Source organism: Oncorhynchus nerka, linkage group LG24 (genome assembly GCF_034236695.1).
Source record: "Oncorhynchus nerka isolate Pitt River linkage group LG24, Oner_Uvic_2.0, whole genome shotgun sequence".
In the NCBI taxonomy this organism is placed as follows: domain Eukaryota; kingdom Metazoa; phylum Chordata; class Actinopteri; order Salmoniformes; family Salmonidae; genus Oncorhynchus; species Oncorhynchus nerka.
The window spans coordinates 83388614-83414258 of NC_088419.1; the positions used below are offsets into that span (position 1 = coordinate 83388614).

A 25645-nucleotide genomic window follows, 5' to 3' on the forward strand; every position below is an offset into this window, starting at 1 on the left:
TGGAGAAGATGGACACTGAGGATTTTATTGAAACTGCTTTTGACAGATCGAGTCTGTGCTGGCAATATGGCTGTAAAATAAGGGTTATTCAAGAATTCATATCAGGTGATTTTATTTTAAGACAAATACTCTATTGGTACAAAATAAATGTAATGCTGTTACATACATTTGAAAATATTGAAAAACAGTCAAGTAAAAAATAATCATGCTTGATGTACATAATTAGGCATTGACAAAACAGCAACCATTCATGTTGACAGGAGGGTTCTCTAGAGAATAAAGATTCTAAATGATTGGCCCTAGACTGGTAGTTGGTCCATGGGCCTTATTGCTAATTGACTGAAGCACTGTGCTTAGTTGTTCTGTTTTTTCCACCCTTATAATTACTCAGTTATCATCTGGTCCCTACCTCCCTAATGATTACTCAGTTATCATCTGGTCCCTACCTCCCTAATGATTACTCAGTTATCATCTGGTCCCTACCTCCCTAATGATTACTCAGTTATCATCTGGTCCCTACCTCCCTAATGATTACTCAGTTACTTTTCTTCTGGTTCTTCCTCACAAATTGTGGTGGCTCGGCTATCTGGACAATGTTGAAGTAGAGGAGGAGGCCCAGGAAGTGTAGGTAGGAGAACACAGACACCAGGAGGGGAAACAAATCAGGCAGCTGATCCGGAGGGGCCAAAGCCACGCTCATAAAGCTCAAACCAGCCATAGCCGTGATGGAGAAATAGAACTGCAGGAGAGATGGACAGAGAGTTCAGTTCATTCTTTTTCAAGGGAGTTGAGCCATCACAGGATATGAGACAAGTCCCCCCCTCTCAGCCCAGAAGTGGGGCTCAAAATTCGATATAAATTCCAGTCAAATCAGAAAGTAAATTTGACAAGGGATTCAAATTGATAAATTAAGCCCATCTAAATAGATAATTAAAGTATTTCCTTGGCCCAAGTCATAACTATTCAAACTAGACCAGACTGAAAAACATTTTTTTAGACCTCACATGACCATCCCTCATCACAAGCTGACATTTATTTTAGTCCTGACCGGTGCGTCCAGAACGGAAAGGCAAACAGTGTTAGTAGCAGGATCAACATGAACATGTCTATTTGGGACCTGCGGACCCAGGGATCAGTGAGGGTAGGTGTCGTAAGCACCTCCGTATGAGACCAACCCCATGAAACCCTAGCCCCATCACTGGGCCTCCTTATTTACGCCTCTTGTGTAAATAAATGTATCTAAGCAAACCTGTGTTAATGACTCTATAAAAAGACACCTTCCTTCTGATCTCACACAGCTCTGTCTGGTGGCGGTGTCTGGCTATGTCCCCATCCCATACCCTATAGAGTACACTACTTTTGACCAGGGCCCATCCTATTCTCTATGTAGAGCCCTATGAGGCCTCTGGTCAAAAGTAGTGCAGTATATAGGGAATAGGGTGCTATTTAGGATCCCCCCTGCCCATATGTCACTAAAGGAGGAGAGGGTGCAGAGCTGGCCGGGGCCAGGCACTTCAGAGATGCCTGTAACTTAAATAAGTGATAAATAATACTTGGGGCCTGGCAGTGACTTTCATCTGGCAGGTAGCCTCGCGGTTAAGCGCGTTGGGCCATTAACTGAAAGGTTGCTGGTTTGAATCCCAGAGCCGGCAAGGTGGAAAAATCTGCCCTTGAGCAAGGAAGTTAACCCCCAACAACAACTGCTCCCTAAGCACACATTTCGGTTGAATGCATTCAGTTGTGCAAATGACTAGGTATCCTCTTTCCCATCCCAGACAGCCTACACAGCTTACAGTACAGTGGCACATGATGTTTATTTATACAGTTGGAGAGATATCCATATCTTCTCACGCTGATGCCATTCAGGTTAGAGCCGCCGTGCTCCTGGATGTAGATACCACTTAAGACTATTAGAAACACCAGCCATAGAGACAGGCAGCTATGAAATCACTCTGACAACAACCTGATTGCCAGTTAATAGAGGACCACAATGGAAAGTCTTGACTTTGTGTATATAATCCTCTGTCATTTTGGTACATGTCTTTTTTTGCCTGATGTGGCCTCTGTGTATTTAAAATGGTCATAAAATCTAAATGAGCTCATCTCCCTACTTACGTGTGCAAGGTAAAGGTAACTAGACAGACAACATTGCAACTATCTTCCTGGTAAAGCAAACTGGGTCACACTTTATTTGGATAGTCTGGATTTTTCATCCTCATACGATCTGTTGATAAGGGTTATGGTTAGGATAACGGCGAGGGTTAGTTGAAATGTTACTGATTAGTCTGTAGAGCATCTACAGATGTACTATCCAAATAAAGTGTTTGCTTTGCAATCTGATACATTTCTTGCTATGAATAAATGATGACAGGCATATGGGGTAGTGCAATGTGAAAGGGAATTTGTTTACACCACCAGGCCACACTTACTTTCCACTTGGTGACTCTGCCGAGGTCCATGCGGGGCATGCAGATGAGGAGGCGGCGGTAGGGCCCCAGACGCAGCTTGTCCTCTGAGCAGTGCTCAAGGGCTGAGAGCAGGTAGATGGAGAAGAACAGGAAGGCCAGGGAGGTGACCACGTACGGCACCAACAGGCCATCCTTCAGAAACAACGGCAGCATGCTGCAGAGGGAGGGAGAGAGTACAAGAACAATGTAGCCACAAACACAGCTGTACTAAGGCCTACTTAAATCCAACAAAACCCCATCTATTCATTGGCAAAACACCTAAAAAATTATAATAACTGTTTAAGCAACCATTTGACTAAATTATGCAACTATGTCTTCAATTTACCCAAACAAGATGTACACTATATACAGTGTATTCAGACCCCTTGACTTTTTCCAAAACATTTGACGTATACAGCCTTATTCTAAAATGTATTATTGTTTTTCCCCCCTCAATCTACACATAATAGCCCATAATAACAAAGCAAAATGTTGTTTTTTAAAAACATTTTTGCAAATGTATTCAAAATAAACTATCACGTTTTACAAAAGTAGTAACATCTGACAAAAATATCTAAAGACACTGAAACAGCCAACTTTGTGGATATTAATATTTGTGTCATTCTCAAAACTTATGGCCATGACTAAGTGCTGTTATTGTGAAGTGGAAACGTCTAGGAGCAGCAATGGCTCAGCCGCGAAGTGGTAGACCACACAAGCTCACAGAACGGGACCACCGAGTGCTGAAAGCGCGTAAAAAATAGTCTGTCCTCGGTTACAACACTCACTACCAAGTTCCAAACTGCCTCTGGAAGCAACGTCAGAACAATAAGTTTGTCGGGAGCTTCATGAAATGGGTTTCCATGGCCGAGCAGCCGCACACAAGCCTAAGATCATGCGCGATGCCAAGCGTCGACTGGAGTGGTGTAAAGCTCGCCGCCATTGGACTCTGGAGTAACACTGAAAATGCCTTCTCTGGAGTGATGAATGACGCTTCACCATCCGGCAGGCCGATGGACAAATCTGTTAAGTTTGGTGGAGGAATGGTCTGGGCCTGTCTTTAATGGTTTGAGCTAGGCCCCTTAGTTCCAGTGAAGAGGAATCTTAACACTACAGTATACGATGACATTCTAGACGATTCTGTGCTTCCAACTTTGTGGTAACAGTTTTTTGGGAAGGCCCTTTCCTGTTTCAGCATGACAATTCCCCGTGCACAAAGCGAGGTCCAGACAGAAATGGTTCGACAGAGATTGGTGTGAAAGACCTTGACTGGCCTGCACAGAGCCAATACCTCAACCCCATCAAACACCTTTGGGATGAATTGGAATGCCGACTGCGAGCCAGGCCTAATCGCCTGACCTCACTAACTGCTCTTGTGGCTGGATGGAAGCAAGTTCCTTCAGAAATGTTCCAACATCTAGTAGAAAGACTTCCCAGAAGCGTGGAGGCTGTTATAGCAGGTGTCCACATACTTTTGGTCATAGTGGAGTTTGGAGTGTGACTGTTTGAGGTTGTGGACAGGTGTCTTTTATACTGATAACAAGTTCAAACAGGTGCCATTAATACAGGTAACGAGTGAAGGACAGAGGAGCCTCTTAAAGAAGAAGTTACAGGTCTGTGAGAGCCAGAAATCTTGCTTGTTTGTAGGTGACCAAATACTTATTTTCCACCATAATTTGCAAATAAATTCATAAATCCTACAATGTGATTTTATGGATTTTTTTCTAATTTTGTCTGTCATAGTTGAAGTGTACCTATGATGAAAATGACAGGCCTCTCATATTTTTAAGTGGGAGAACTTGCACAATTGGTGGCTGACTAAATACTTTTTTGCCCCACTGTATGACCTTTAACCTGGTCTGTTATTATTGGTCCACCATAGTTTCCTCTACTGTAGCTTCCTACCTGAAGGTGGAAGCCTGTAGAAACCAGATGGCTGGCAGAGGAAGGTCATTCAGTAGTAGGCAGACTGGCCTAGAGGCAGAAAGACAAGAGGGAGGTCATTCAGTAGCAGGCAGACTGGCCTAGAGGCAGAAAGAAAAGAGGGAGGTCATTCAGTAGCAGGCAGACTGGCCTAGAGGCAGAAAGACAAGAGGGAGGTCATTCAGTAGCAGGCAGACTGGCCTAGAGGCAGAAAGAAAAGAGGGAGGTCATTCAGTAGTAGGCAGACTGGCCTAGAGGCAGACAGAAAAGAGGGAGGTCATTCAGTAGTAGGCAGACTGGCCTAGAGGCAGACAGAAAAGAGGAAGGTCATTCAGTAGCAGGCAGACAGAAAAGGTTACACACACTTAAATTATACACACTTTATTTAACAACAAACAACATGTGCCCTGGTCAAAAGTAGTGCACCATATAAGGAATAGGGTACCTTCAGACACAGCCCATCGCTCCCCGGGCTTCTAATTACAGAAGTACTCTTTGCGTGCAGTGGTTTGAAGCAAAATTGTTTTTCAATCGTTTCGTTCTGAACAGAAGCTGTTTCGTTCCACTGTTCCAAAATAAAGTTCTGGACCGGTCGAACCAAAAAAAAATACCGGTTTATATAATTCCTTTTTACATTAGCTTGACATTCAATTACTTTCAATTACACAAATCACTGCGAATAGAGCAGCTTGCTATGGAGCAGGAAATATATAGTTGTTTTAGCCTGCATGGGTGCTATCAGCTGTCTCGGCTATGGCTGTTTAGATGCGCGATGGACAGACAAGTGTATGACACGATATGCAAATAAAATTTTGCGGGTGGGGAGAGGGTGGAGGAGGGGGCTTGGCTTGAAGCGCTGGGCATCTTTTGATGACATGCATTATCTGAATTAGGCTCACAGAATTATACCTATGGAGTAGCAGATTCTACGGAGGAACTTTTAATGTCTTTGGACTTCCAAGAGTTGGCTTACCGTTGGACCAGAGCTAGCTAACAAGCTTGTGTGTGAAGGCTTTGCATAGGTGCCTCGTGGGACCCCCACAAAATGCCCGGAACATGAAAGAACGTTAAAAGGTTCCTATGCTTTTAAAATTAAAGTTCGGTTCCAGAACAGCATAGATCCCTTTCATTCCCAGTTATAATTGTGTTCCAACAATTCCCCCCCCCCCAAAAAATAATTTTTGTTCCCTGAACCGGTTCCAACTCCTGTTTGTATGTCCAGTTACACCCATTCCTATAGTCCCAATAATTGATTCACCACAAACAATGCCCTCCTCCTTTTCTCCACAGTCTGGCGTTCCTCCCTAAGCCCTGACATGCATTACTGATTGATTCAGGGACAGACATGTGGGAGATATATCTCAATAGTTAATAAAGCAACAATCAGCCTAATTTAGATGAATAGATCAGCAAAATCTGTAACCAAATCCCACAGCGCAGTAAAACCTAGATAGCCTAGCGATTACAGCTGCCTGTTGCTTTTTATATACTGCACTGCAGTCGGTGAGGTAAATTATTAGGAACCGCAGGCAGGAAGGCACACACGCATGCGAACACACACTCCTAATCCTCCCCTCTACTCACAAGGCAGGCAGGAGGATTGATTTCTCATGGACTTGAAAGGAGAAGAGGAAGAATGCCAGAGAGGAGTTGACCTGAAATGACATTTTACACAGGTTGGCATTACATCATTCTCTGTTATCAAAGATCAGTAAACTGTACAAAAATACTCACTTACCAAGGCAAGTTTGAACTGCCACAATGTAGGTTTCATCAAAAGTTTTATAGACGAAGGTAGGATAGCCAGGAGAGTGGTGGTCAAACTGAAAACAAAACAAAAACAGAATAATTATGTAATCTATCAACTATGATCAATCTGACCAAACAGTGAATGGCCCAGCCCTGAAACCTAACCCTCGGGGTTAAACTGAACCTTGCGTCTGCTCTGCTGCCGGCTTGTTTTAACCCAGCCTGGTCAAACCATAAGACCCCAGCTACAGTGGGGAGAACAAGTATTTGATAACCTGCAAAATCGGCAGTGTTTCCTACTTACAAAGCATGTAGAGGTCTGTAATTTTTATCATAGGTACACTTCAACTGTGAGAGACGGAATCCAAAACAAAAATCCTGAAACTCACATTGTATGATTTTTAAGTAATTAATTTGCATTTTATTGCATTACATAAGTATTTGATACATCAGAAATGCAGAAGGCAGACTGGCCTAGAGGCAGACAGAAAAGGTTACACACTTATTTGGTACAGAAACCTTTGTTTGCAATTACAGAGATCAGACCTTTCCTGTAGTTCTTGACCAGGTTTGCACACACTGCAGCAGGGATTTTGGCCCACTCCTCCATACAGACCTTCTCCAGATCCTTCAGGTTTCGAGGCTGTCGCTAGGCAATACGGACTTTCAGCTCCATCCAAAGATTTTCTATTGGGTTCAGGTCTGGAGACTGGCTAGGCCACTCCAGGACCTTGAGATGCTTCTTAAGGAGCCACTCCTTAGTTGCCCTGGCTGTGTGTTTCGGGTCGTTGTCATGCTGGAAGACCCAGCCACGACCCATCTTCAATGCTCTTACTGAGGAGGTTGTTGGCCAAGATCTCGCGATACATGGCCCCATCCATCCTCCCCTCAATACGGTGCAGTCGTCCTGTCCCCTTTGCAGAAAAGCATCCACAAAGAATGATGTTTCCACCTCCATGCTTCACGGTTGGGATGGTGTTCTTGGGGTTGTACTCATCCTTCTTCTTCCTCCAAACACAGCGAGTGGAGTTTAGACCAAAAAACTCTATTTTTGTCTCATCAGACCACATGACCTTCTCCCATTCCTCCTCTGGATCATCCAGATGGTCATTGGCAAACTTCAGACGGGCCTGGACATGCACTGGCTTGAGCAGGGGGACCTTGCGTGCGCTGCAGGATTTTAATCCATGACAGCGTAGTGTGTTACTAATGGTTTTCTTTGAGACTGTGGTCCCAGCTCTCTTCAGGTCATTGACCAGGTCCTGCCGTGTAGTTCTGGGCTGATCCCTCACCTTCCTCATGATCATTGATGCCCCACAAGGTGAGATCTTGCATGGAGCCCCAGACCGAGGGTAATTGACCATCATCTTGAACTTCTTTCATTTTCTAATAATTGCGCCAACAGTTGTTGCCTTCTCACCAAGCTGCTTGCCTATTGTCCTGTAGCCCATCCCAGCCTTGTGCAGGTCTACAAGTTTATCCCTGATGTCCTTACACAGCTCTCTGGTCTTGGCCATTGTGGAGAGGTTGGAGTCTGTTTGATTGATTGTGTGGACAGGTATCTTTTATACAGGTAACAAGTTCAAACAGGTGCAGTTAATACAGGTAATGAGTGGAGAACAGGAGGGCTTCTTAAAGAAAAACTAACAGGTCTGTGAGAGCTGGAATTCTTACTGGTTGGTAGGTGATCAAATACCTATGTCATGCAATAAAATGCCAATTAATTACTTAAAAATCATACAATGTGATTTTCTGGATTTTTGTTTTAGATTCCGTCTCTCACAGTTGAAGTGTACCTATGATAAAAAGTACAGACCTCTACATGCTTTGTAAGTAGGAAAACCTGCAAAATCGTCAGTGTATCAAATACTTGTTCTCCCCACTGTATGTGCGAAATGTACCAAACACTGTCTCCGCTTAGGGCACCCCAACATTAGTCTAACCCTTCAATTGTCACTCACAGGGGATAGAGACACAGGAAAGGAGGGGGGACAGGGAGGTACCTCCACTCTGACTGAAGGGGTAGGGTAGGGCAGCTGTATCAGGCCTAAAGGGCCCCTGGGGAGAGGGGTATCGGGACCCCCAACATGGGGCAAGAGGGGTGTGCTAGGGAGGTGGGGGGGTCATGGTGATTTTGGGATACAGTTCCCAGATACTGTCCCACAGGTGATCCATCATGACATTTCTGTTGAGACATTTTACAGAAACGTAGTAGTAACAAGCATATACATAAATACATGATCCAGTAGTCCACTTCTATTGTAACGAGGAGTGATCCATTGTTTTATGACACATTCTACAGCAAGGTATCCCTCCCCTAAAACATTTCTATATTCACCCATGGCCAAAAAGCTCTAGTGTTTTAATTTGTTTTAAATACACTACAGTCTTAGAAGTCCAAGTTAAATCCTGGTCTTAACAGTCGGGCAGAAACGTGTCCATCCTGTGCAGAATGCACACAGCACCCCTAAATATAGCCCCATAGGTTATTCAAGCACGTACCACCATGACAACATGAGAAGGGTTCTATGACTGACTGTCTGTGTAGCATCTTCTCATTCATAAGGACCTTGGGAGGAAAATCAACTTTGACTGAAATAACACCTCATGTCAACACAGAGAAGTTAGCTAACTGCTGTTTCTTAAGCGGAAATGGTTCAAATAGTTTCTACTGACATTCCAAATCTGAAATCTCATCAGCAGATTTCCAATAGTTGTCAGATTGCCCATAGCAGCTGGTAGTGATCAGTATCTCAGTGTTCAAGGGATAATCTTGTTTTCACTCTGCAAGAGAGCATGAGATGGAGAGTGAGAGGGGGATTACCTGAAGTAGAGCTGGGTATCAGTGGACAGGATGGTCTTGATCTTTATCAGGACATTCAAGCTGCACCACGTGTTGGCCACTTTATCCTGTCAACACACTATCCTGTCAACACACTATCCTGTCAACACACTATCCTGTCAACACACACACACTTTTTAATAAGAAAATAAATACGTTTCATAGCTCACTTCCTATAACGATGCAGAACCAATAGGTTGATCATATTCCTTATTGTTAGTGAAGTGTTTATTATCGATGTGAATCATTTAAATGAGTTATACAACTCATGACAAGGGTTTTACATTTAGAAAACCACATATGGTATGCCAGTACGCTGCTTTAAAAAGCATTCGGTTTTGAAGAGAAGGCTAATAAGTGGCATTGCTCCAAGTAATCATTTCCCAACTGAAAGTGCAATAAGAATTCCTTCTTTGCATTCCAGTGTATTTGTACAGGAGCGCTTTGGAAGGTATTACCAGCCTCATAAATCGCCTGTCAGGTCATATGGAACGGGATGTCACTAGAAGCTATGCACTTTCTGTAAACTTGGGGACACAGGGTTAAATGTTCAGAGATAATCACATTACGATAATTTCTGCATACTTCGGCACATTCAGACCACCCCATAGAAGAACACTGTCACAGTGTGTCCACCCACCACACCACCCAAAGCATAGTTATAACCATTGGGAAACAGATCCAAACTGTCAGCCTTAACGACGGTCTTTGCGGTTGGGGTAGCTAGCAGGAAATGGAGGACGGAGGACTGACCGTGTAATTCATGTGATTTAAGGCCTTAGCAGTTGTTCTGAGATCAGATGTTAAGACCCCCTGCTGCTTCTACTGGCTGTGATATGACACAAAGTAGAAATACAATGCATAGATCACTGTAGTCTAATCATGTCTCGTAATAGTGTGGTCTTTTCTATAGGGTGAATTTCTATGCGGTCCACTGGGCTTGCTACAGCTGCTCAGAGCACAGCTGTGTGTGTGTGGAGGTTACAGACAGGCCCAGTCAGCAGGCTGTCCGTCCTGCAGACGTCGAGGCCCCATCTCTCCTCAAACACACCCCCTGTAGCCCCCCCCAAATAACGACCCTATCGGAATGTCCTCCAACGCCGCCTCGGCTGAGGGCTACACAGGAACCTGGGGTGGGTAAGTGCCGATGGCGTCACTCTTCACCTATAAACCAGCTTGGAATTTCATAGGCTGCAGCATTTGGTGCCATTTTTGTGAAGCAGGAAAACAGGCGGTCAGAGTGCTGCGTGGTGGGTAAACGTACAACTTACCCTCCTCACCCCTCAACCTTCCCCACCACCCCTTCTCGCCCTGTCTGCTTGTCCCAGTCCGGCTTCTGCTTACGTGCACAATTTCACAATTAGTTCAGGCAGGCTTCTCCTGGAGACCCTCGCACCACGGGGTATAGAGTCACCCACACTTTGAGTATTATGTTTGTATCATTTCATAAATAAATAACTGTCAGGCATACTGCCAGCATGACCAACCTCACATAGCCTTTTGGGGGGGGGGTTATTGTAAGATTTCTACCAATATTGCCCTACAGATAAATACTTTACCCAAGAGTATAATGATATATCCCATTGACTGATCGTGGTTTTTCAGATCCCCTAACAATACAGTTTGCAGGTCCATCGGAACCCTGGTATTATGACATAACAACCATTCCTGGACCTGACTCCAAAAGCGAGCCACCGTTGGACAGTACCAGAAAATACATTTTATTGGTTCTGTTTCCTTGTGACAAGAGACTGCACAAGGCTGACTGTTTAATTTTCAATTACTTCTCACATCACCGCACCTTGGGGAATGGGTGCAGGGCACAGGGCAGGCTTCCAAAACTAGAGCAGCTGGCCTTGGCCTCTGAGCTGCCAACCACCTCTACACCGCCCCTGTAACAGTGTTACCTCAGCAGCTCAACCGTGACATGCTTTCAATATGTTCTAACTAATGTCCCCAGTGTGAGCCATCACTGTCCATCAGTTTTTCATTTCCCCCCTCTGCACCTCTCCTCCTGTGTGGCCTTGCTGTGTGTACATACACGCGTGTAAGTTCACTTTTCAAGGACGCAGCAGTTTAGCTGCCAACGTTTTGCACAACGAATGGATGCACTCTGACACGCATAGTGTTGGCCCTTGGCACCGAACCATGCATCACACGGCTAAAACATGGCCCCGCAATGATGTGCTGAAAATACCCTGGCAGTAAATGTGTTAGATTTATCTTTACCCCCCCAGTCACTACGACCCCCCCCCCCCCCAGATAGAGCAAACCTGATCTTCTGACCTTTCACCATTTTATTCCTCTGTTTTCTTTGATCCTGCAGGAGATCCATTTCCAATTGGCTAAGCACAGAAGAATTGATGGAGGGTAGCAGGTTGTGTGTGTGTGTCTGTAAGAGCATGTAGGCTGTGAAGAACAGGAGGCGCAGCATACCACTCCTGTCTACGAGGGCAGCACTTTGTTGACTACCATAAACCTCCTCGTCTTTCTAACACCAACTGATTTTGACTTGGCAGATAGTGTGGTCTCTCAAAATTGGGCTGTGGGTGGAGAATCTGGTTTGGGTTACTCTGTTGGTCTCCAGAACATTCTACAAGCTTTAGGTGACTCACGTCGCAGAATGTTAGGGAAACCACTTGACTTGATAGTATGACTAATTGCCTTGAATACTGAAACCTTTTTGTACGTACCTCGAATAGGCCTCGCCCCACAGGGAAAAGGCGGTGCACCACCTGCAGGATCTGGCCAGGGTCAGACAGGAAGGGCAGCCAGCAGAGGGCAAAGGTCACCAGGACTGTTACAGCGATCTTGACTAGCAGGAATAGCCTGGGTGGGTGGTGGATGAGAAAACAAATGATAAAGTACACTGAACCTTTGAAACGGTCAAATACCCAAAACGTAAACTTACACACGGTCTAAGATACCCAAAACTGGCTACGTTGATATGTACTGTAAAGCAGTGAAACGTGATCATTCATATTGTAAACAGTATTAATTGGCTGAATCTCACATCACAACAGCTGTGAGTGGAACTATCCACATCCCAAGTTAGTCAATATATGTTGGGAAAACCATGCGTCAGCTAAAAGTCTTTCACAGTAGGTCAGCTGTAGTAGCTGTGTGGCGGTAAGGTTGCACACACAGGAACAGCCGAGGAGCTTGGGCATGGCCATAATGTCATCTGGACATATCTTCCCCTGCCCATCTAATCTAGCTATCCATTAGCCCTTGGTACATTGTTACTAGATAAACAAATGTGGGGACACTAGAAACAGTCATCCAATCTGATTGGCTCGCCTCAGTAACTCTGCTACTCTGTTTTGGAGAAAATGTAGGCTACTTTATGGGGCCATGTTTTGTGGGAAGGGCTGTACAGACTTTTCTGGCTTGCAAACCGACTAGCGTTAACTGTAGCCTAAACCCAACCCTTAACCCTGGCCCTAACCTAATTTTAACCAATTCTGAAATTAAATATTGATTTGCATTTCAGAAACGTCTGCATAGCCCTTTCCATGTTTTGTCCACTGGCGACAGAAAATGATTGATTCTGGGTATTACTTTAAAAACAATCATGCTGATTCAGTGAATGATGAATATAATATAATCTGATGTTTAATGCTTTTGGGAGGGATCTTAGACCATTCCTCCATACAGAATACTTCCTTGATATCCTTTATCTGCGCTTATGGACTGCCCTCTTCAATTTACAGACCGAGTTCACCTTGTATCTTTATTTACCTTTTATCTCAATATTTGCATTCTATGCACACTCACAGGGCCCTACACACACACTCCATCTTCTGACTCACACATAATATGCACATACAGTACCAGTCAAAAATTGACACACCTACTCATTCAATGGTTTTTCTTTATTTTTACTATTTTCTACATTGTCTACATTTACATTTACATTTAAGTCATTTAGCAGACGCTCTTATCCAGAGCGACTTAAACTATGAAAAAACACATATGGAATCATGTAACCAAAAAAGTGTTAAACAAATCTAAATTCTTCAAAGTAGCCACCCTTTGCCTTGAGAGCTTTGCACACTCTTGGCAGTCTCTCAACCAGCTTCACCTGGAATGCTTTCCAACAGTCTTGAAGGAGTTCCCCAATATGCTGAGCACTTGTTGGCTGCTTTTCCTGCACTCTGCGGTCCAACTCATCCCAAACCATCTCAATTGGGTTGAGGTCAAGTGATTGTGGAGGCCAGGTCATCTGATGCAGAACTCCATCACTCTCCTTCTTAGTCAAATAGCCTGGAGGTGTGTTTTGCGTCATTGTCCTGTTGAAAAACAAATGATAGTCCCACTAAGCACAAAGGAGATGGGATGGCGTATCGCTGCAGAATGCTGTGGTAGCCATGCTGGGGAAGTGTGCCTTGAATTCTAATTAAATCACCAACAGTGTCACCAGCAAAGCACCATCACGCCTCCTCCATGCTTCACGGTGGGAACCACACATGCGGAGATAATCCGTTCACCTACTCTGTCTCTCACAAAAACCTGCCAGTGTTTTTGTGAGGACAGATTTCCACCGGTCTAATTAATGTCCATTGCTCATGTTCTTGACCCAAGCAAGTCCCTTCTTCTTATTGGTGTTCTTTAGTAGTGGTTTCTTTGCAGCAATCCGACCATGAAGGCCTGATTCACAAAGTCTCCCCTGAAAGGTTGATGTGTCTGTTACTTCAACTCTGTGAAACATTTATTCGGGCTGCAATTTCTGAGGTTGGTAACTCTAATGAACTTATCCTCTGCAGCAGAGGTAACTCTGGGTCTTCCTTTCCTGTGGCGGTCCTCATGAGAGCCAGTTTCATCATAGCGCTTGATCGTTTTTGCGACTGCACTTGAAGAAACTTTCATGAGTTTGATTGACTGACCTTCATGTCTTAAAGTAACAATGGACTGTCGTTTCTCTTTGCTTATTTGAGCTGTTCATGCCATAACAATGAACTTGGTCTTTTACCAAATAACGCTATCTTCTGTATACCAGCCCTACCTTGTCACAACACAACTGATTGGCTCAAATGCATTAAGAAGGAAAGAAATTCCACAAATGAACTTTTAACAAGGCACACGTGTTAATTGAAATGTATTCCAGGAGACTACCTCATGAAGCTGGTTGAGAGAATGCCAAGAGTGTGCAAAGCTGTCATCAAGGCAAAGAGTGGCTACTTTGAAGAATCTCAAATATAAAATAGATTGATTTGTTTAACACTTTTTTGGTTACTACACGATTCCATGTGTTATTTCATAGTTTGTCTTCACTATTATTCTACAATGTAGAAAAATTGTAAAAATAAAGAAAAACCCTTGAATGAGTAGGTGTGTCCAAACTTTTGATTGGTATGGTACATTTATACTGACTCTACACACACGCACACCCACTCACATTCAAGCTGCTGCTACTGTGTTTATCATATATCCTTTTGCCTAGTCACCTTACCCCTATACATATCTACCTCCATCACTCCAGTATCCCTGAACCTGTATATAGTCACCTTCCCCCTATACATATCTACTTCCATCACTCCAGTATCCCTGAACCTGTATATAGTCACCTTCCCCCTATACATATCTACCTCCATCACTCCAGTATCCCTGAACCTGTATATAGTCATCTTCCCCCTATACATATCTACTTCCATCACTCCAGTATCCCTGAACCTGTATATAGTCACCTTCCCCCTATACATATCTACTTCCATCACTCCAGTATCCCTGAACCTGTATATAGTCACCTTCCCCCTATACATATCTACCTCTATCACTCCAGTATCCCTGAACCTGTATATAGTCATCTTCCCCCTATACATATCTACTTCCATCACTCCAGTATCCCTGAACCTGTATATAGTCACCTTACCCCTATACATACAGTGGGGCAAAAAAGTATTTAGTCAGCCACCAATTGTGCAAGTTCTCCCACTTAAAAAGATGAGAGAGGCCTGTAATTTTCATCATAGGTACACTTCAACTATGACAGACAAAATGAGAAGAAAACAAATCCAGAAAATCACATTGTAGGATTTTTAATGAATTAATTTGAAAATTATGGTGGAAAATAAGTATTTGGTCAATAACAAAAGTTTATCTCAATACTTTGTTATATACCCTTTGTTGGCAATGACAGAGGTCAAACGTTTTCTGTAAGTCTTCACCAGGTTTTCACACACTGTTGCTGGTATTTTGGCCCATTCCTCCATGCAGATCTCCTCTAGAGCAGTGATGTTGTGGGGCTGTTGCTGGGCAACACGGACTTTCAACTCTCTCCAAAGATTTTCTATGGGGTTGAGATCTGGAGACTGGCTAGGCCACTCCAGGACCTTGAAATGCTTCTTACGAAGCCACTCCTTCGTTGCCCGGGTGGTGTGTTTGGGATCATTGTCATGCTGAAAGACCCAGCCACGTTTCATCTTCAATGCCCTTGCTGATGGAAGGAGGTTTTCACTGAAAATCTCACGATACATGGCCCCGTTAATTATTTCCTTTACACGGATCAGTCGTCCTGGTCCCTTTGAAGAAAAACAGCCCCAAAGCATGATGTTTCCACCCCCATGCTTCACAGTATGTATGGTGTTCTTTGGATGCAACTCAGCATTCTTTGTCCTCCAAACACGACAAGTTGAGTTTTTACCAAAAAGTTATATTTTGGTTTCATCTGACCATATGACATTCTCCCAATCTTCTTCTGGATCATCCAAATTCTCTCTAGCAAACTTCAGACGGGCCTGGACATGTACTGGCTTAAGCAGGGGGACACGTCTGACACTGCAGGATTTGAATCCATGGCGGCGTAGTGTGTTACTAATGGTAGGCTTTGTTACTTTGGTCCCAGCTCTCTGCAGGTCATTCACTAGGTCCCCCCGTGTGGTTCTGGGATTTTTGCTCACCGTTCTTGTGATCATTTTGACCCCACGGGGTGAGATCTTGCATGGAGCCCCAGTCGAGGGAGGTTATCAGTGGTCTTGTATGTCTTCCATTTCCTAATAATTGCTCCCACAGTTGATTTCTTCAAACCAAGCTGCTTACCTATTGCAGATTCAGTCTTCCCAGCCTGGTGCAGGTCTACAATTTTGTTTCTGGTGTCCTTTGACAGCTCTTTGGTCTTGGCCATAGTGGAGTTTGGAGTCTGACTGTTTGAGGTTGTGGACAGGTGTCTTTTATACTGATAACAGGTTCAAACAGGTGCCATTAATACAGGTAACGAGTGGAGGACAGAGGAGCCTTTTAAAGAAGAAGTTACAGGTCTGTGAGAGCCCGAAATCTTGCTTGTTTGTAGGTGACCAAATACTTATTTTCCACCATAATTTGCAAATAAATTCATTAAAAATCCTACAATGTGATTTTCTCCCTCATTTTGTCTGTCATAGTTGAAGTGTACCCAATGATGAAAATTACAGGCCTCTCTCATCTTTTTAAGTGGGAGAACTTGCACAATTGGTGGCTGACTAAATACTTTTTTCCCCCACTGTATCTACTTCCATCACTCCAGTATCCCTGAACCTGTATATAGTCACCTTCCCCCTATACATATCTACTTCCATCACTCCAGTATCCCTGAACCTGTATATAGTCACCTTCCCCCTATACATATCTACTTCCATCACTCCAGTATCCCTGAACCTGTATATAGTTATCTTCCCCCTATACATATCTACTTCCATCACTCCAGTATCCCTGAACCTGTATATAGTCACCTTCCCCCTATACATATCTACTTCCATCACTCCAGTATCCCTGAACCTGTATATAGTCATCTTCCCCCTATACATATCTACTTCCATCACTCCAGTATCCCTGAACCTGTATATAGTCACCTTCCCCCTATACATATCTACTTCCATCACTCCAGTATCCCTGAACCTGTATATAGTCATCTTCCCCCTATACATATCTACTTCCATCACTCCAGTATCCCTGAACCTGTATATAGTCATCTTACCCCTATACATATCTACTTCCATCACTCCAGTATCCCTGAACCTGTATATAGTCATCTTCCCCCTATACACATCTACTTCCATCACTCCAGTATCCCTGAATCTGTATATATGGTATTGGAACTGACTTTTTAAATATTTCCTGTATGTAGTATGCTCACTCACTGACTGTTTCATATTTCTTACTCTTATTTCTCTTGTTATTGTTTTCTAGTAATACATTGTTATTGATTATTGCAATGTTGGGTTTTGGGTTAGCAAGAAAGGCATTTCACAGTACTTGTGCATGTGACATTAAAACTTGAAACAAACCACAGGTTTTCAATGGGGTTCAAGTCCGGAGACTGAAATGGCCATTGCAAAATGTTGATTTTGTGGTCAATTAACCATTTATTTTGGGATTTTGATGTATGTTTGGGGTTATTGTCTTGCTGGAAGATCCACTTGTGGACAAGTCATGGCAGAGGCAACCAAGTTTTTGGCTGAAATATCCTGATACTGGGTAACGTTCATGATGCTGTTGACCTTAACAAAGGCCCCAGGACCAGTAGAAGCAAAATAGCCCCATAACACCAAAGATCCACCACCATATTTTACAGTAGGTATGGTGTTATTTTCTGCTCATACATTGTAATTTTGACGCCAAATCCACCACTAGTGTGTGTGGCCAAAGAGCTCTATTTTCATGTCGTCCAACCAATGTAAACGCCTGGAGTTTGATAAATGGCATTGGCACTTGGATTGGAACCAGTTCTTTGGTCAGATGACATGAAAATAGAGCTCTTGGCCACACATATCCCTCCCAACGAGTTCTCCGGCTCATAAAACATTTTTAAAAAGGCTCAGTGTGGTTATCCTCACAAGGTAAGGTATTGAAAATGGGTGTCAATTTTGACCCCTACCTCTTTGAGCAATTGTATTAGTATAAAATAATATATATTCCCAATTGTTTTCAGCATACAATATAGTTCAGTATTTTTATAATTTATATATTTTATACAGTCATGTTTGCTCATCTTTATCAGGGGTGTCAATAATTTCGGACCCCACTGTATATCATCTCGCCACACACAGTCCCATTCACACAAACCCTCTTAGCCAGGGGTATAAGTCTAAGTCAGCTAACTCACCCTCGGCCTGTCAGGTCCTGCTTGAAACACTTGCCCAGTAAGTAGCAGAAGAAGGGCAGGGAGTGGTAGAGCTCCATCTGTTTGTAGTTGAGGGACAGGACGAAGGCCAGAGAGCCCAGCACGTCCCAGCCCAGACCCAGAACCACCACACCCCATAGGGCCAGCCCCAGGCTTATACTGTTATATCTGACGCCCAGTTAAAGAATACATAGTCATGATGGTACCGTTACCGGATGCTTTGCTATGCCTCATTCATACAAATCCTGGTCTCCAATCAAACTGCTTCTACCATGATTCATCTCATTTATATTCACACTGGCTGAACATAAAGTGCTTTCTGAAAATATTTTCAGACCCCATGACATTTTCCACATTTTCTTTCATTACAGCCTTATTCTAAAATAAATTACAGATTTCTTTCCTTCATCAATATACACTGCTCAAAAAAATAAAGGGAACACTAAAATAACACATCCTAGATCTGAATGAATGAAATATTCTTATTAAATACTTTTAATGTGCTCACAACAAAATCACACAAAAATTATCAATGGAAATCAAATGTATCAACCCATGGAGGTCTGGATTTGGAGTCACACTCAAAATTAAAGTGGAAAACCACACTACAGGCTGATCCAACTTTGATGTAATGTCCTTAAAACAAGTCAAAATGAGGCTCAGTAGTGTGTGTGGCCTCCACGTGCCTGTATGACCTCCCTACAACCCCTGGGCATGCTCCTGATGAGGTGGTGGATGGTCTCCTGAGGGATCTCCTCCCAGACCTGGACTAAAGCATCCGCCAACTCCTGGACAGTCTGTGGTGCAACATGGCGTTGGTGGATGGAGCGAGACATGATGTCCCAGATGTGCTCAATTGGATTCAGGTCTGGGGAACGGGCGGGCCAGTCCATAGCATCAATGCCTTCCTCTTGCAGGAACTGCTGACACACTCCAGCCACATGAGGTCTAACATTGTCTTTCATTAGGTGGAACCCAGGGCCAACCGCACCAGCATATGGTCTCACAAGGGGTCTGAGGATCTCATCTCGGTACCTAATGGCAGTCAGGCTACCTCTGGCGAGCACATGGGCTGTGCGGCCCCCAAAAGAAATGCCACCCCACACCATGACTGACCCACCGCCAAACCGGTCATGCTGGAGGATGTTGCAGGCAGCAGAACGTTCTCCACGGCGTCTCCAGACTCTCACGTCTGTCACATGTGCTCAGTGTGAACCTGCTTTCATCTGTGAAGAGCACAGGGCGCTAGTGGCGAATTTGCCAATCTTGGTGTTCTCTGGCAAATGCCAAACGTCCTGCACGGTGTTGGGCAGTAAGCACAACCCCCACCTGTGGACGTCGGATCCTCATACCACCCTCATGGAGTCTGTTTCTGACCGTTTGAGCAGACACATGCACATTTGTGGCCTGCTGGAGGTCATTTTGCAGGGCTCTGGCAGTGCTCCTCCTGCTCCTCCTTGCACAAAGGCGGAGGTAGCGGTCCTGCTGCTGGGTTGTTGGCCTCCTCCACATCTCCTGATGTACTGGCCTGTTTCCTGGTAGCGCCTCCATGCTCTGGACACTACGCTGACAGACACAGCAAACCTTCTTGCCACAGCTCGCATTGATGTGCCATCCTGGATGAGCTGCACTACCTGAGCCACTTGTGTGGGTTGTAGACTCCGTCTCATGCTACCACTAGAGTGAAAACATCAGCTAGGAAGCATATGAACTGAGAAAAGTGGTCTGTGGTCACCACCTGCAGAACCACTCCTTTATTGGGGGTGTCTTGCTAATTGCCTATAATTTCCACCTGTTGTCTATTCCATTTGCACAACAGCATGTGAAATTTATTGTCAATCAGTGTTGCTTCCTAAGTGGACAGTTTGATTTCACAGAAGTGTGATTGACTTGGAGTTACATTGTGTTTGTTTATTTTTTTGAGCAGTGTACATACAATACCCCATAATGACAAAGCAAAAATAATGATTTTAACATTTTTGAAAAAACTGAAATATAACATTTACAAGTATTCAGACCCTTTATTCAGTACTTTGTTGAAGCACCTTTGGCAGCGATCACAGCCTCGAATCTTCTTGGGTATGACGCTACAAGCTTGGCACACCTGTATTTGGGGAGTTTCTCCCATTCTTCTCTGCAGATCCTATCAAGCTCTGTCGGGTTGGATGGGGAGCGTCTCTCCACAGCTATTTTCAGGTCTCTCCAGAGATGTTTGATCAGGTTCAAATCTGAGCTCTCAAAAACCTTCAGAGACTTGAAGCCTGCATTGTATTGGCTGTGTGCTTAGGGTCGTTGTCCTGTTGGAAGGTGAACCTTCGCCCCCAGTCTGAGGTCCTGAGTGCTCTGGAGCAAGTTTTCATCAAGGATCTCTCTTCTACTTTGCTCCGTTCATCTTTCCCTCGATTCTGACTAGTCTCCCAGTCCCTGCCACTGAAAAACATACGCACAGCATGATGCTGCCACCACCATGCTTCACCGTAGGGATGGTGCCAGGTTTCCTCCAGACGTGACGCTTGGCATTCAGGCCAAATAGTTCAATCTTGGTTTCATCAGACCAGAGAATCTTGTTTCTCATGATCTGAGTCCTTAAGTGCCTTTTGACAAACTCCAAGCGGGCTGTCATGTGCTTTTTACTGAGGAGTGGCTTCCGTCTGGCCACTCTATCATAAAGGCCTCATTGGTGGAGGGCTGCAGAGATGGTTGTCCTTCTGGAAGGTTCTCCCATCTCCACAGAGGAACTCTGGAGCTCTGTCAGAGTGACCATCGGGTTCTTGGTCAACTCCATAACCAAGGCCCTTCTCCCCTGATTGCTCAGTTTGGCAGGGTGGCCAGGTCTAGGAAGAGTCTTGGTGGATCCAAACTTCTTCCATTTAAGAATGATGGAGGCCACTGTGTTCTTGGGAACCTTCAATGCTGCAGAATTGTTTTGGTACCCTTTCCCAGATCTATGGACAATTCCTTCGACCTCATGGCTTAATTTTTGCTCTGTCATGCACTGTCAACTGTGGGACCTTATATAGACAGGTGTGTGCCTTTCCAAATCATGTCCAACCAATTGAATTTACCACAGGTGGACTCCTAACAAGTTGTAGAAACATCTCAAGGATGATCAATGGAAACAGGATGCACCTGAGCTCAATTTCGAGTCTCATAGCAAAGGGTCTGAATACTTATGTAAATAGGGTATTATTATTTTTTGGTAATACATTTGCTAAAAATTCTAAACCTGTTTTAACTTTGTCATTATGGGTTATTATGTGTAGATTTCATGAAAAATGTGTATTTAATCATTTTTAGAATAAGGCTGTAACGCAAAACAAAATTTGGAAAAAGTCAAGGGGTCTGAATACTTTCCGAATGCACAGCACCTGGGATGACAAGAGATGGTCATGATTTTGACATAAGAATAATATGATCCAGTGATAGAAACAGCTTGGGTTTTTAAAGGATACTGGAAATGCCCGTAGTCGATTAGAATAAGGCCTGGATAGAGCAGGATACAGAGGACTGTGCAGACCTAGGCAAGAAGAGAACACAACACACATTATAGTGAGACGGGCAGGTAATGCCTATCTAATACAGTATCTTTGTTTTTGTAATTCTCAAAACTGAGACTGCACTTATTTTGAGTTATACATCAAATAGAGGGAATGTAAATGTCAGAAGTCTGACATACCTTCTTTTTGTTTGATCCTTCACTGAGGTAAAAACTGTAAAGAACAACAGCGGGAATGTATATCAGCAGATCTGCAACAAGAACTGAGAAAAGATACATATATTCAGTCCCACAAATGAATCACTATGCTCTGCGTTGGTGTCTCACTCCTATGTGATGCTCGTCACTCAACCAACAGTCCGTGCGGGTGGTGGGGGGGGGTCTTTAACCTGTACTATTATTTAAACTGGCTGTCAGTAGTGTTAATGTGTACTGTTCTTTAACCTGTCTGTGAGCAGCGTTGATGTGTACTGTTCTTTAACCTGTCTGTCAGTTGTGTTGATGTGTACTGTTCTTTAACCTGTCTGTCAGTAGTGTTAATGTGTACTGTTCTTTAACCTGTCTGTGAACAGTGTTGATGTGTACTGTTCTTTAACCTTTCTGTCAGTTGTGTTGATGTGTACTGTTCTTTAAACCTGTCTGTCAGTTGTGTTGATGTGTACTGTTCTTTAAACCTGTCTGTCAGTTGTGTTGATGTGTACTGTTCTTTAAACCTGTCTGTCAGTTGTGTTGATGTGTACTGTTCTTTAACCTTTCTGTCAGTTGTGTTGATGTGTACTGTTCTTTAACCTTTCTGTCAGTTGTGTTGATGTGTACTGTTCTTTAACCTTTCTGTCAGTTGTGTTGATGTGTACTGTTCTTTAAACCTGTCTGTCAGTTGTGTTGATGTGTACTGTTCTTTAAACCTGTCTGTCAGTTGTGTTGATGTGTACTGTTCATTAAACCTGTCTGTCAGTTGTGTTGATGTGTACTGTTCTTTAAACCTGTCTGTCAGTTGTGTTGATGTTTACTGTTCTTAAACCTGTATTTCAGTAGTGTTGATGTTTACTGTTCTTAAACCTTTATTTCAGTTGTGTTGATGTTTACTGTTCTTAAACCTGTATTTCAGTAGTGTTGATGTTTACTGTTCTTAAACCTGTATTTCAGTAGTGTTGATGTGTACTGTTCTTTAACCTGTATTTCAGTAGTGTTGATGTTTACTGTTCTTTAACCTGTATTTCAGTAGTGTTGATGTTTACTGTTCTTTAACCTGTATTTCAGTAGTGTTGATGTTTACTGTTCTTTAACCTTTCTGTCAGTAGTGTTGATGTTTACTGTTCTTTAACCTTTCTGTCAGTAGTGTTGATGTGTACTGTTCTTAAACCTGTATTTCAGTAGTGTTGATGTTTACTGTTCTTTAACCTGTATTTCAGTAGTGTTGATGTTTACTGTTCTTTAACCTTTCTGTCAGTAGTGTTGATGTGTACTGTTCTTAAACCTGTATTTCAGTAGTGTTGATGTTTACTGTTCTTTAACCTTTCTGTCAGTAGTGTTGATGTTTACTGTTCTTTAACCTGTATTTCAGTTGTGTTGATGTTTACTGTTCTTAAACCTTTATTTCAGTTGTGTTGATGTTTACTGTTCTTTAACCTGTATTTCAGTAGTGTTGATGTTTACTGTTCTTTAACCTGTATTTCAGTAGTGTTGATGTGTACTGTTCTTTAACCTGTATTTCAGTAGTGTTGATGTGTACTGTTCTTTAACCTGTATTTCAGTAGTGTTGATGTGTACTGTTCTTTAACCTGTATTTCAGTTGTGTTGATGTTTACTGTTCTTTAACCTGTATTTCAGTAGTGTTGATGTGTACTGTTCTTTAACCTGTATTTCAGTAGTGTTGATGTGTACTGTTCTTTAACCTGTATTTCAGTAGTGTTGATGTGTACTGTTCTTTAACCTGTATTTCAGTAGTGTTGATGTGTACTGTTCTTTAACCTGTATTTCAGTAGTGTTGATGTGTACTGTTCTTAAACCTGTATTTCAGTTGTGTTGATGTTTACTGTTCTTAAACCTGTATTTCAGTAGTGTTGATGTTTACTGTTCTTTAACCTGTATTTCAGTAGTGTTGATGTGTACTGTTCTTTAACATGTATTTCAGTAGTGTTGATGTGTACTGTTCTTTAACCTGTATTTCAGTAGTGTTGATGTGTACTGTTCTTTAACCTGTATTTCAGTAGTGTTGATGTGTACTGTTCTTTAACCTGTATTTCAGTAGTGTTGATGTGTACTGTTCTTTAACCTGTATTTCAGTAGTGTTGATGTGTACTGTTCTTTAACCTGTATTTCAGTAGTGTTGATGTTTACTGTTCTTTAACCTGTATTTCAGTAGTGTTGATGTGTACTGTTCATTAACCTGTATTTCAGTAGTGTTGATGTTTACTGTTCTTTAACCTTTATTTCAGTAGTGTTGATGTGTACTGTTCTTTAACCTGTATTTCAGTAGTGTTGATGTGTACTGTTCTTAAACCTGTATTTCAGTAGTGTTGATGTGTACTGTTCTTTAACCTGTATTTCAGTAGTGTTGATGTTTACTGTTCTTTAACCTGTATTTCAGTAGTGTTGATGTGTACTGTTCTTTAACCTGTATTTCAGTAGTGTTGATGTTTACTGTTCTTTAACCTTTATTTCAGTAGTGTTGATGTGTACTGTTCTTTAACCTGTATTTCAGTAGTGTTGATGTTTACTGTTCTTTAACCTTTATTTCAGTAGTGTTGATGTTTACTGTTCTTTAACCTTTATTTCAGTAGTGTTGATGTGTACTGTTCTTTAACCTGTATTTCAGTAGTGTTGATGTTTACTGTTCTTTAACCTGTATTTCAGTAGTGTTGATGTTTACTGTTCTTTAACCTGTATTTCAGTAGTGTTGATGTGTACTGTTCTTTAACCTGTATTTCAGTAGTGTTGATGTGTACTGTTCTTTAACCTGTATTTCAGTAGTGTTGATGTGTACTGTTCTTTAACCTGTATTTCAGTAGTGTTGATGTGTACTGTTCTTTAACCTGTCTGTCAGCAGTCTTACCTGTGGCTCTCATAAACAACTTATGTCCATAGCTTTCATGACCTCGAGACGCATGCAACTCCACCCAGTCTGGGTTTATCAGCTTGGCCCTGCAGGAAAGCACAACAAAGTAATATAATAATGATAACATTCATAATATATATATTGCAGTACTGTGTGCATACATTTTCATACGGTGGCCCCAGCGGAAATCAAACCCATGATCCTGATGTTTGTGTGTGTGCCCTCAGACTTACACATATGCACAGAGCAGGCTGTGGTAGGCTGTGAGAGGGGGATAGTCCAAACCCCAGTAGTTTAGGTTGTTGTCTGTAGTGTTGAAGTACCTGAAGGATGAAAACAACATTAAGTTATCCTAACTATTGCTTAGAAACTTTATAAAAACACACAAAGATGCAAGACAGGACCATAGACAGCTGCATAGACCAACCATTCATGAACAGGCAGATTGTATGTCACTTCTTGCCAGTGCCTTTGGGCTTCGTAGTCCCCAAACATGGGTGGTTTGCCTGCCCCTGAAAATAAGAGAAATGGGTAAAAATGCTGCTGAATAATAATAGCTAGCCAGCTATATGAAATATGCAGAGAACGAGATTACAGTCCTGCTGTTAAACAGTGGCTAGCTAGTAAGCTCTAGCAAGCTAATGTGCATAATCATTTCACCAAAATACCGGTTGCATTTTACCACTCAAAATCAACAATTTGACAAGTTTACAATGCAAGCTGGCTAGGATTTCTAGCTAACTATGTAGCTATGAAACAGGGGGCTGTCAGTGAGCCATGCAGGTGCAACATTAGCATAAAGCTAGCTTGCTACGGTCCACTTCCTACCTGAATAAGAGTTCAAGGATACAGCCCATCTTGCCGTAAGACCGAACAAAACACAAATGGACACAAGGCTCCAGTTCTCCATGACCGATACTATACAACAGCTTTATTATTGGCAACGAAATGCTATAATTCTCGATGCATATTGCAGCTTCCGTGCAGGATTGTTGTTTACACTTCCTGAACACGTCAGCGCAGGCGCCGGTTG

The 25645-nt window shown here is 42.9% G+C and overlaps 1 protein-coding gene across 1 annotated transcript; it reads right to left on the reverse strand.

Moving 5' to 3' along the window:
• Nucleotides 1-95: 95 nt before the first annotated feature.
• alg6 (ALG6 alpha-1,3-glucosyltransferase) lies at nucleotides 96-25645 on the reverse strand. Its single transcript, XM_029633247.2, has 14 exons — nucleotides 25441-25645; nucleotides 25040-25124; nucleotides 24846-24935; nucleotides 24610-24698; nucleotides 21735-21817; nucleotides 21511-21575; nucleotides 18041-18226; nucleotides 11655-11790; nucleotides 8944-9029; nucleotides 6109-6193; nucleotides 5955-6025; nucleotides 4353-4421; nucleotides 2430-2622; nucleotides 96-739 (listed from the first exon to the last, which is right to left on the reverse strand). Exons 1-14 carry the CDS (start codon nucleotides 25520-25522, stop codon nucleotides 536-538), a joined length of 1524 nt encoding a protein of 507 aa, XP_029489107.2. The 5' UTR covers nucleotides 25523-25645; the 3' UTR covers nucleotides 96-535.

What these genes read in the sequence shown, in the direction of transcription:
- alg6 (XM_029633247.2), bottom strand. Translation starts at nt 25,522, where the DNA reads ATGGAGAACTGGAGCCTTGTGTCCATTTGTGTTTTGTTCGGTCTTACG. An exon ending in TGGGGCGAGGCCTATTCGAG is followed by an intron (nt 9,030 to 11,654) that starts GTACGTACAAAA and finishes GTGTGTTGACAG; the next exon opens with GATAAAGTGGCCAACACGTG. An exon ending in CTACAGGCTTCCACCTTCAG is followed by an intron (nt 2,623 to 4,352) that starts GTAGGAAGCTAC and finishes CTCCCTCTGCAG; the next exon opens with CATGCTGCCGTTGTTTCTGA.